The 12,335-nt window shown below is 41.5% G+C and overlaps 1 protein-coding gene across 1 annotated transcript in view; it reads left to right on the top strand.

Annotated features, from left to right (window-relative positions):
- Positions 1-4,230: 4,230 nt before the first annotated feature.
- The window catches only part of LOC147712246 (uncharacterized), a 168,015-nt gene continuing 159,910 nt past the window's right edge, over positions 4,231-12,335 (top strand). Inside the window, exons 1-4 of the mRNA XM_086919606.1 lie at positions 4,231-4,255; positions 5,180-5,200; positions 7,938-7,967; positions 8,727-8,756. Coding sequence (XP_086775732.1) covers positions 8,732-8,756 — 25 coding nt within the window. The 5' untranslated portion in view covers positions 4,231-4,255; positions 5,180-5,200; positions 7,938-7,967; positions 8,727-8,731. The remainder of the gene's footprint in view (positions 4,256-5,179; positions 5,201-7,937; positions 7,968-8,726; positions 8,757-12,335) is intronic.

Below are 12,335 nucleotides of genomic sequence, written 5' to 3'. Positions count from 1 at the left end.
CCTAAATAATTTTTGATTGTATTTTGTATTACATGTAGAATGTATGATAATTGTATAATTGAACTGTACATATTTTTGTCTTGTGAATAGTATTGTATAGATTTAATTGTGAACAAGTGAATGAATGTTTTTTCCGTCTTTGTATAAACTATAAGAATAACAGAAATATACTGAAGTAGACGGGTATAAATAAACATACAAGGTCAAATGTAAGAAATCGTGTTCGTCCTATTGCTCTTAATAATTTGCTTCTTTCTTAAGAAATAGGTGGGTGTTGGCAATTTGTGTTTTGTCAACTGAGATCATCTGTGGCATATCCCAGGGCTCTTCCCTCAGCCCGACGCTGTTCAACATCTACATGGTACCCCTCGCCCAGCACTACCTCAACATCATCTCCTACGCCGACGACACCCAGCTGATCCTCTCCCTCACCAGAGACCCTCACACCACCAAAACCAACCTCCACAAAGGAATGAAGGCTGTCGCCGAATGGATGAGGAACAGCCGACTGAAGCTGAACTTGGAGGTCCTCATCCTTGGCTCCATTTCTTCAGCCTGGTACAACTCCTGGTTGCCAACAACACTAGGAACAGCCCAGACACCCACTGACCACGCACGCAACCTAGGGGTCATCCTCGACTCCACCCTCTCCATGACTAAGCAGGTCAACGCTGTCTCCTCTTCCTGCTTCAACACCCTCCGAATGCTCCGCAGGATCTACAAGTGGGTCCCCATCGAAACTAGAAGAACAGTCACAGGGCCTCGTCACCTGCAGGCTGGACTATGGAAATGCCCTCTATGCAGGAACGTCGGCCAAGCTCCTGCGATGATTGCAACGCATCCAGAACGCCTCAGCACATCTGATCCTCGACATCCCCTGCCGCAGTCACATCACACCCCACCTGAGAGACCTGCACTGGCTCCCCGTCAACAAGAGGATAACCTTAAAGCTCCTCATCCATGCACACAAAGCTCTCCACAACACCGGCTCATCATACCTCAACAGACGAGTCAGCTTCCACACGCCCAACCACCAGCTCTGCTCTGCCGGCCTCGCCCTCGCCACAGTCCACCGCATCCAGCAGCAGATCCTTCTCCCACCTCACCGCCAAGACCTGGAGCACCCTCCCCACCAACCTATGGCAGACCCCAGACCTACTGGCCTTCAGAAGACTCCTCAAGACCTGGCTCTTCGACAGTAGGAGCACCCCCCCTGCGCCTTGAGACTCTCACGGGTATGTAGTGCGCTTTATAAGAGTCCTGATTGATTGTTTGATTGACACAACAGAATACAGTCACTTATTTCTGATAGTAAGTGTCTATTCCTATTGACTGCTTCATTGTGTTTCTTTATTGATATGCGGTATGCATCGTTTATGTGGGCTTCAATAGGTGTGTCCCCAAAATTCCCATTTACGTCAGGTTTTTAAATACTTCCTGTAAGCCAATCAACCTTTGTGTACTAGGTGTTTGAAAATGTACATTTGTATGTCTTCCCCCTCTCAGAGGCAGTTCTTTTGTAGTTTTAGTTCTGACCAGTCAGGTCCTAATAGTTTCATAATTAGTTTCCCTTTATGTTTCATTCCAATGCTCTACTGTATTCATGGTGTTTTACCAATAATAAAGTTACCTGTCACTAATCAAAGTACAATGTATATGGTTTGGTGCAAAAACATAAATTTTATTTTGGCATAAATGCATAACTTGAATAGTATCACACTATATTTCCACACCACCCCTTGGCACAACATGACTGTACATACTAGTTGCTGAAGGCCCTGAAGCAGACATATAATGTATTGCTATATTTGGGTATATAATTGGTACTACTGAGGTTCAACGAATGCACAGACAGTGTTACCAAGTTTAACAAAGACAAAATAATGAAGTACTACTGTTCCAAAATGTGCCTTATTGTGCTGCACAGTTTGCTTTGTCCGGCTGCATAATTTGGCCCTCTCCTACTGTATAATTCCAGTGTCTCTGATTATGTTATATAGACAAAAGACAAAAATTAAAGTTTTATTCTATCACATTACAGTCAGTGACAGCGTTTGTAGCAGCTCAAGCAAGCTAGTAGCTGCACTGTACAGTCATAGTTGCTGTAACACAGCATACATACCTGCTAACTCTTTGGTGCCATTGCATGGAACCTGTTAACATTCTGTAAGTCCCTAACAGAATCATACATAGGGTTAGGAGCATAGTCATTCCAAAGCCTCTGAAGCTAGTACTGGTTTACTTGGCACATGAAATACACAGAGGTGTAGTAGCTCAAGGAAAATAACTACAGGAAAGGGAGAATGTTCACGGCTCCCCACTGTGCGGAGAGTAACATCAAAAAGTGCAACCAAGCTTATTCTGGTCATACAGGCTGTCTTTTCTACATGTAGAATTCTCAAAATCATCAAGAAAGACAATAGACCAGCATTCAAAAGCCGTGAATTTGAAATATTCAGGGACTAAATGAACATTTGCTATCAGAAGATAACACATCTGTGCCTGCAAGCCAATCCTATGATCACGTGGTCATGGGGACACTAAGGAGAGCACCAATAGACCCCACATTGTTCCAGCTACGGAGAGCATAGTGCACAACCCTACGCAGTACTACAGGCATCTGACCAGCTGACCTGGTATTTGGAATGAAGATCTAGACGAGGATCCCAAGAGGACCCCCTTCTAGAGGACTGGAACTTCACCTTGATGACAGTGCACAGTGAGAAAAGATAAAGATATGTGTGGACAGGCTTTGGTGAGCTAAATAAATAAAGACTTTTTCCTGAAAAGTACTCCCCTGATATCCTAATCATTTTCAGCGATTAATGTATTGGATGGATCCTGACTAACAAGTAATGAGAAGTCCCTATGTGAAGCTTCGAATTGTATGCCTCTAGGAAGTGGGAAAGGATGCAAGTCCTTTTGTTTTATATATACCCTCACACACCCTAGTGGTGTAATGCTTCATCAACGGGTCACCCTGATGCCTAAAGGTCAGGGTGGGCTAAACCATGTTTCAGGGAGCTCTTAGAGAAAAAGATTAAAATATCCAGAAGCAGATCCTGGTTTCAAGCTAGTAACTTGAGGGAAGCAGAAGGAATAAATAGGTCATGTCTCTTCCTCTCAATGATCACCTGTTGGCGGCGTTAATTACATTTCATTCCTTGAATTCTTGGATTTTCTACCCTGACCGGCTGGTGGAGATTAAATGAATGTCTTCCTTTATTCAGACCACAACAGTCAGGTGTGGTTCTCCTTGTGCGGCATTCATTTGGATCCTACACCATTCATTCCATAGGATCCACATCATTAATTGCCGCTGTCAACTTTTGCTCATTTACCCCCTGTCCTGATGAAGACCCGCCCTTGACGCATAATAAACTGTGCTAATTCCGAGGGTTGAAACGTCAACGTTGCAGTCACACTAGTCCACCCAGTTTCTCAGGCCCCAACACAAAGTCATTTTTTGGGCTTGCATTCATGCATTGAGGAGATTGTACAGTAACACATTACTGCTTTCATGTGTTACCTTTTTTGTATATTTCGTGTATAGCACTTTTTCATTTATGACCACAAAGTCACTTTTTGCACTTTAATCACTTTATTACCCAGTGTCATATTGTTTGATGGACAGCCATGTTCATTATTTGTGTACATAATATCAATATAGTACAAAGAGTAATTTTTGACCAAAATATAATTGTCCTTGTGGTGTGTTCAAGCCACATGGTTTGGTTCTCTAAATAGCGACCATGAACAAAATTGTATATGTTCTTCACAAACATTTTATGTTGTGGTTACATTGACTTTATTGAACAAAGCAATTGACTTTTTCCTGACAGATCCACTTCTTTATATATCATATATACCCAGGTTCTGAGGGACACATGGTCACCCCAATTTGTCTAATAACTTTGTAGGGGTGCAGATTTACAGTCCTTTTGCATGTGGGACGGGGGCTGTCTGGGCAGCTGTTCGGAACAAAAGGGTCATAATACAGATGTCTGCTACTCTTAGCAAGCATGATCAAGTGCATACATGCATATATATACTACAGTGATTCTTGTGAAACCTCGTCTTGATGTTCATTTTTGCATATCTAAAATTGGCTTGATTACATTACAAAGTTGTACAAAGGCAAAATAAGTGCATTTAGTTGAGGAGCTACAGTTATCTTGATTTTATAATCAATGGCAGTAATAAGTAATACTTTTTCTCCTAATAGGTACTCTGCCCTCGACAGCCAAAACCCCTGGTAAGTGCAGCACCTAGAGAATGAATCATATTAAGAACAGATGCAAGTTCTCCTTGGGCTTAAATCTAAGGAGAGTAGAGTGCATAATGTAGAATTCAGATTTTGACAGGCCATTAGAAAAACTTGAAGAAAGACAGGTGAAGTTCTGCACTGTAGCCACCTTTGTAGGGGTCTTCAGATACTTCACACACACAAGGTGTGGTCTGTGCAGGAGGAAACCTTGATGGTAAAGTCTGTAATCATAGGAAGGGTTTGGGAATATATTCCAATGACTTTGCTTTAGAAGGGGATCATGATCATAGCACACTAAAACACCTGCCCGCCCTACAGGGCAAGAGAACAGTCTATGTGTAGTTGGGCAGGAAGAGGGTCACATGCCCACTCTGCCATCAGTGGTTGGACTAATTGTACCGAGGTTTGGCCCCTGCAGGCAAGAGTGGTGGGGCAGGGACTCAACGGATGACGACAAGGGAAAATTAAATATGTATTTAATTTTCCCACATCGTCGTCTGTCGAGTCCCCCTCCACCCCGCCACACCGATCTTACCTGCACGGGCCGCTCCTGATGCTACCTCATGTGTGATAGACATTAGGGACCTTCTGCCTTGTATAGTTTTGTGTTGGTGTTCTTCCACAATAAAGAAACGCAGAAGGCTGAAAGAAAGCTCCTCATTTCTAATGGGCATCACACGAACACTAAAAATGAAGAAAAGCTAATGCACATGTGTTTGCACAAAAGAGTTTTGTGATAGAAAATTTCACCCACACTAAAAATGTTATCTTTACATAGGAAGAGCACCTGGTATGGAAAGTTACAGGATAATCAGGGCAATGTCTGCAATGGAGTGCCATCTGTGATAATTTATCTTTTCATGCAAAGCATTAACAATATAATGTTCCTTTACTTCCTAACTGCTTTTATAGGTTCAGCACCCAAACCCTCTGGTAAGTGATGCATACACTGAATACATCAATCCAAGAACATTTTAAAAATGTCCCAGGAATGAACATTAAGTAGAGACTAGCACAGCCTGTGGACAGGATTGAGTTTCTGAAAGTTGATTGAGTATATTCATTTAGCCCTTGTAGACATGATAGTGCACATCTATAAATTGGTTCAGCAAGCTGATGCTGTACACAGTAGTGGAAGGAGGAGGGGGGAACTGCCTAGCATAACAGCACACAATTCTCCCAAAGCATTATGGCAAATGCAGTGTATACTAACACTCACTTGAGTTGAAAGTCTTTAGTTTTCACTATTCCAGGTGCAGCCCGTGTTGTGTGTCTCTCAACACGTTTCAGGACATTTATAGTACTTCAGCAGATAAGTAAATATTTGGATACTAGAACTGCTGCTCACACCCTTCTCATGTACCAACACCACTCACACAGTGTAGGTCAGACCCAACAACTTACCCAGCAGCCAATCACAGAAGGAGGAAGGGAGCAAATTACCTTGCAAACTCACCCAGATTCCTTGTGGGAAAGGCAGTATAAAATTACACTAATTTGAGTTGAAAGTCTTCAGTTTTGTTGAAGGACAAGCATCCTGAAAACATGTCTAGAGATACACAGCACTGACTGCATCAACAATGATGAACACTAAATACATTCTATTAAAGTGAATGGTATGAAGCAAAGCAATAAACACAATGCTTTTGGGCAATTTGTGTGCTGGCATGCAGTGGCATAACATAATTTGAGGGTCCTTCGTGCAATGTACAGGGAAGGGCCCCACATGGTGAGGACCCTGTTAAGAGCACTCAGGCCAGGGGCCCGCCACCCCTGCACAGTGCCAGAGGGGGCTCCGAGGGATTTTGTTACGCCACCGCTGATATGCAAGGCAGTGTAATCCCTCCTACCTTGATTTGACTGTAAACAGTTGTGTTCAGCCACATTTTTGGGTCAATACCATCATCCAACTTTTACTGTAGTCCGCATTGGGAATTTGGAGTTCATACACGCCCGCTGTACAAATCAGAAGCCGTGGGCCTGAAACCAGATATACAGCACTAAAACTCAGTGCCGTTGTGTGTATCTACAAGGGAGGATCTACACACCAAACCCAGCCTGCTCTGTCATTTTATATCAGACCTCAAGTCATTTAAATAGAAGCGAGAAAGGGAGTGAGTTGATGTTAAATTAGGTGAGGAGGGAATCAGCGAATAAAATAAGACTGTGCGGTTTACATCATGGCAAGAGACATATTTAGCCGTCTCTCCAGGTTTATGTAATAAGTAAAACATCTGTCTCCCTAGGCTTATTTTGTTAGTAAAATATCTAATAGAGTTAATGTACTCTATTGAAAAAACCTATATCATTTAGAATAGAATGTAAAGAATTACTAAAATCAGGTCACAATAAAAAAGGAGTACAACAATGAACCCAAAACTATGGTGTAGACTATGGGCTCAATTTAGAGTTCGACAGACAAGGTACTCTGTCGTGAAGGTGACAAAGTGCCCTATCCGACAAACTGAAAGACCACTAACCTCCCTTAGAGTAAGGGCTCTCGGGAGGGTTTGCCAATTGCCTTTCTACTCTATTTACAGTGTGCAATGAAATAGCAAGATGGCACTGCCAGTCACCACCAGGCAGAACCTGGTTGGAAGAGGCAGTGAAGACTGCAAAATGCCCCATACTCAGTGGGAGAATATTTCCATAGTGTTGGACATTGCCTTTTTATTTTTTAAAACAAAAGCCTTCTTTAGGATTGAATTTTTGAAAATTAAAAACACAATGAAAGTTTACAGGAAGGCCATGTCGTGTTTACAGAGCGATCCATCTAACTTTCAATGAATTACAGGAACCACTGTGACAGTGAATCCTGCCAATGCAAGAGATGCCCACTGGCCAGAGGGCAGCTCTAAATTCAGCTGGCAGGCCAGTGGAGTACTTTACCTTGCTCAGAGAAGCCATGCTCATAAACATAGCAAGGGACACTGCACCATGTGATTCTGAGTTAGCTCTATTTTCTACATAATGAAACATCTACCACACTTACTACTTAATCCACCATATACTGAATATTTGGCCGATGTCAGCAAAATATATCCCGTGCCCTTAATATTGAACTGCTGTTCAATGCAGGCTAGGGACTGAATTACGGAAATACAGACGAAATGAAAAACAAATTGACTTGTTATAAAAATGCTATATTCCTAGAATACCCAAACAAAATTTCATCCACTGCACCCATATTATGGATAACATGTATGTTGTGTAGTCTCTTGATATAGCCTATCTCTAGCAAGCAGAGAATTTGATTTTACCATAAAAATGCTATACCCGACCATTGGCCTGTTTCAGATCTCTACTGTTTAGTGGAAGGATAGCGCAATAGGTGTGATCATCTTTGTAGAGTGTTCTGATTTACAGTTTTTGTGTGTGTGGGGGGGGGTGGCTCTGTCTAGGCTGCTATTCTGAACAAAAGGGACCTAATACAGTTGTCTGCTACTCTCTGTACACAAGTGCATAAGTGTACTTCCATATTGCAGTGATTCATGTAAAATCTCGTTTTGACGTTCATTCTTGCTTATCTAAAAATTGGCTTCATTACATTACAAAGTAGTACAAAGGCCAAAGTAGTACAAAGGCTAGATAAAAGCATTCAGTTGAGGAACTGCATTTATCTTGATTTTATAATCAACACAGTAATAAGTAATACTTTCCCTCCTAATAGGTACTCTGCTCCCGACAGCTAAAAACTCTGGTAAGTGCAGCACCTAGAGAATGAATCATGTCAAGAACAGATGTAAGTTCTCTTTGGGCTTAAATCTAAGGAATGTAAAGGACATAATCTAGAATACTGATTTGACATGCCATCAGAAAGACTTGAACAAAGCCACCTTGGTGGGGGTCTTAAGCTACCCCACAGACATATGGTGTATTCTGTGCATGAGCTAACCTTGACGGTTAACTCTGTAATTGCTGGCAGTGTCTGTGCATATATTCAGCTTAAGAAGAGGATCATGATCATCACATACTAACACACTTACCTGCCCTACAGGACAAGGGAACATTCCGTTGGTAGGATGGCAGGAAGAGGGACATATGCCCACTCTCAGAGTAACCCCATGGGGTTGGACTAATGCTACCCCAGTTTGGTAGACAATAAGCGCCTCCTTCCTGTTCTGTTTTTTTCTGTGTGTATTTCCACAAAAAATAAATACAGAAGGTCAAAATAAAACTGCTCATTTCTATGAGGCATCATAAGAGTCACTACCAATGAGGAAAAGATGATTTTTAAGGTATTGTCAGTAGAAGAGTGGCTGCATATTTGTTTGTACTAAAGAGATATACGGAAGAAAATTGCACCCCACACTAAAATTTTTATCTTTGCATAGGAAGAGCACCTGGTATAACATGTCATGGGATTTTAATGGCAATGTCTGCAATGGAGTGCCATGGGTTATAATTAATATGTTCATACGAAGCAGTAATGATATAATGTTATTTTATTTCCTATCAGATGTGATGGCTTCAACGCCCAAACCATACGGTAAGTGCTGCATATAGAAAATAAATCAATTCAAGAACGTTTTAAAGATGTGCCAGGCAAGAACTTTAAGTAGAGGCAACCAAAGGCTGTTGACAGGATTGAGTCTCTGAAAGTTGATCGAGTATATACATTTAGCACTTGCAGACACAATAGTGCATGTCGATACGTTGGTTCTGGAAGCTGACACAGTACGCAGTTGTAAAAGGAGGAGTTGGCACACAACCTGTCATACAGCACGCAATTGTCCCAGAAGAATTATGGGACATGCAGTGTATATTGACACTCACTTTAGTCTTTAGTTTGCACTGTGCTGGTGCAGCCAGTGTTGTGTATCTTTCAACGCGTTTTCCAGGATATTTGTCCTACTTTCGTGGACAAGTAAAACTGAGGGGTGCTAGAAATACTACTCAAACCCTTCTCTTGGCTCTGCCCCACTCACAGAGCATTGGTAGCCCAACTCACTAACTAGCCAATCCGAAAAGGAGGAGGGAGTAAACTGCCGGGCACATCAGCACACAAATAACTCTGATGAAGTGTGGTAAATGCACTCACTTGAATTGAAAGCCTTTGACTTTCACCATTGTTTAAGGACAAACATCCTGAAAAACGTGTCTAGAGATACGCAGCAGTGACTTCACCAACAATGGTGAACATTAAAGACGTTCAATTGTAGTGAATGTCATGAAGCAATGTATTTAACTCCTTTGCTACCAGGCCTATACACCCACCTGTGCCATGACTTTTTTGGGCTATATGGCATAATTTGCCTTAAGGCCCCCATATCTTTTTGTCCACATAAGGTATCCATGATAAATGTCTGTTCTTTTTTCCAACATTCCAAGAATTTTCAAGCTACCCAGGGTTTGAGGATTCCCCTAGAGAGGACCGAGTAATTAGCCTAAACACAGCCACATTTTGTGTTTTTTGGGAAAAGATGTGTAAAATGTGCTGCAGAAGAAAGTGTCTGGTATTTTTTCCCTGCGACCGGTATCAACAAAGGGTATGTGGTAATAAAATCACCATCTTCCAAGGCAGGCATTTCTCAGTAAACCAAACTGTTTGACACATTCTTTGCATTTTACTGGGATTTAGCCTTTTTCTCCTATTTTTTGTACTTTCAAACTCCTTCCAGTTAGTGGTAAAAATTTGGTATCTAAGTTATTGGCTCAGCGTACCAGTTAGTGGTAAAAATTTGGTATGATAATAATAATGGATCGTGGACAGTTATATATGTCTAAAAAGTAGTCATAATTATATAAATAGAGCAAAGTGTTGTTTGTGTTGATCCTTCAAGGTTTTCCTATATAAAGTAACAGTTGAAATAAACCAATATTGTAATTAAGATGAAAGAAACAGCCATCTGTGCCTCCATTTTCACCTGTACCATTTTCTAACTATGGCAGATTTATTAAAGCAATATACCCTTCTATTCACTGGACGCTTCTGGTTGCGGGGATAAATAGGGCGTGTGGATTCACCATGAACCTGAGGTACGCAGAGCCAATAACTTAGATGCATTTTGCAATGATTTTTCTTTGTATACCAGGTACACAGCAAATCCTTTAAAAAAATATAAAGAGTGAAAATTAGGTATCAAGGAAACCTATGTATTTCTGAATTGGGAACAAGATATGGAGTTTAGAAGCACTGGTTATCTGCATATATCTGATTTTGTGGGTAACCATACTACCATGTGAATTAGAGGGCATTTATCAAGATGACTTCTTTTTAAACACTTTCTTACATTTGGAAGGCAGACATGCATAGAAAGACAATTGGTAATACCATGTGTTCTACTATTCTCTGTTTCCCCAAGTCTACCGAAAGAAATGATACCAAGCTTGTGAGGTTAGGCCTATGCCCACATAACGAATTGGCCCAAAATGCAACATAAACGCATCACGTTTTTCCTCTGAAAACGGATCCTTTTTTTGCAATGTGATTAGCTGTGGGTTATCGGCCCTAGCTCAGCTGGAATCTAGTGAAACCTTGCAAACCTGTACATTTTCAAAACCTGAACATGCAGTGGAATCTAGGCTGGTGTGACTTGTGTGGCTCTCACCAGGTTATGTTACCTAAAATCCCTTGCAAACTTCAATATTTGTCAAAAAAACAAATCTTTCCTACATTTCTGTGATGGAAAGTTCTGGAGGAATCTTTGGGGTGCCACTAACTTCCACCTTCCCAGCATTCTCTCAAGTCTCCCAATAAAAATGGTACCTCAGTTGTTATATGTTAAATTGAGGTCTAACATAGGTGCACCATTTCAGAGGCAATAATCCTTCGTGCCACAGAGACAGGCAAGCCCTTTCACCCAGTTAAGGCCCTTTCACCTACATTGGCCCTCCCTGTACAATAACGAGCAACAGAGGCTGTCCCATATCTGACGTGTGCTCAGGGTGTAGAAGACGGTCCATCCTAAATACGTCATCTCCATGTCCAACAGTGACTAACCTAAAGTCACAACGAATTCTTAGAAACAGACCCCTAGCTCTTGGGATTTTCCCTAGCACAGGATTATTGATTTCTCCAAGAACTCATTAAATATGCATGATGTCAATACCAACATTCCAAGGCACCTATCCGGTTTAAATATACTTCCCTTTGCCCAAGCAAAAGAGAGGAGACCGATACTTCCATGCCGAAACTCTGATATCTGAGACGCTGCAACCTGCGTCATGCCACAGCTCCAGCTGGCGGAAGTCCCTCACCCACCCTGGACGGTCCAGCTCGAGAATCATGATGAAGTCCCACTAAGGTAATGGGGTTAGACTAAATCCTAGGCAGATTCTTGGCTCTCCAAGACCTGCACACATGCTAGGTACACTTAGGTACATCTAGTTAGGCATCATAGGGGTATAGGCTTTATCTTAATGCATTCTGTATTTCATGTATGTGGTCATTACTATTGCAAAATGGTAGAACTATACAATGCCTTATTATTTAATTGCACTGCTGGCAATAATTTTCTGCTACAGTCCAACAGTTGTCCCAGCACATATAACCAGTACTAGAATAACAACTGTGCAATACATTTTATTGTAAACACACCTGACTGTTTCTTCTATGTACTTCTCTGAGATGAGTGACTGAATGGAAAGTAGTATATTGTTTCCACAATCCTGAGGGATCAGGGATTTATGTTATGTGGTTGCCAGAAGCTATTCCCTTCTTGTCTTCAAGAAGTTTTTAGTGGCCTCTGAGCTAGCTGGTACACAGTAATTAAGTTTAATATACATAATAGGGGCATACAGACCTCAGTCCTATGCCAAGCCTATCGTGTATGTTATTCCAATGAGCAGAACCTATAAGGGAAATAGAAACCACACTACACAGTTGTGTAAGTAGGCCAAGTGACTATGAGAGGAAACAGCCCAAAACGCAACATGGAAGCACCACATTTTTCGAGTGAAAACGAAACTTTTTTTGTAGTGTGCATAGCTGTGAATTTTGGGCCCTTGCTCAGCCGGCACCAAGGCATAACTAGCAAACCTGTACATTTTTTTTAAAGTAGACAACCAGGGGAACTCCAGATTTTTGTGATTCATTGAGCTAAATTTGTGATTTTCTGGGGTTTCT

The sequence above is a fragment of the Lissotriton vulgaris genome, chromosome 5 (genome assembly GCF_964263255.1).
Source record: "Lissotriton vulgaris chromosome 5, aLisVul1.2, whole genome shotgun sequence".
NCBI lineage: Eukaryota > Metazoa > Chordata > Amphibia > Caudata > Salamandridae > Lissotriton > Lissotriton vulgaris.
The sequence above is the reverse complement of the archived record's forward strand: the minus strand, read 5'-3'. Positions and strand labels throughout refer to the sequence as shown.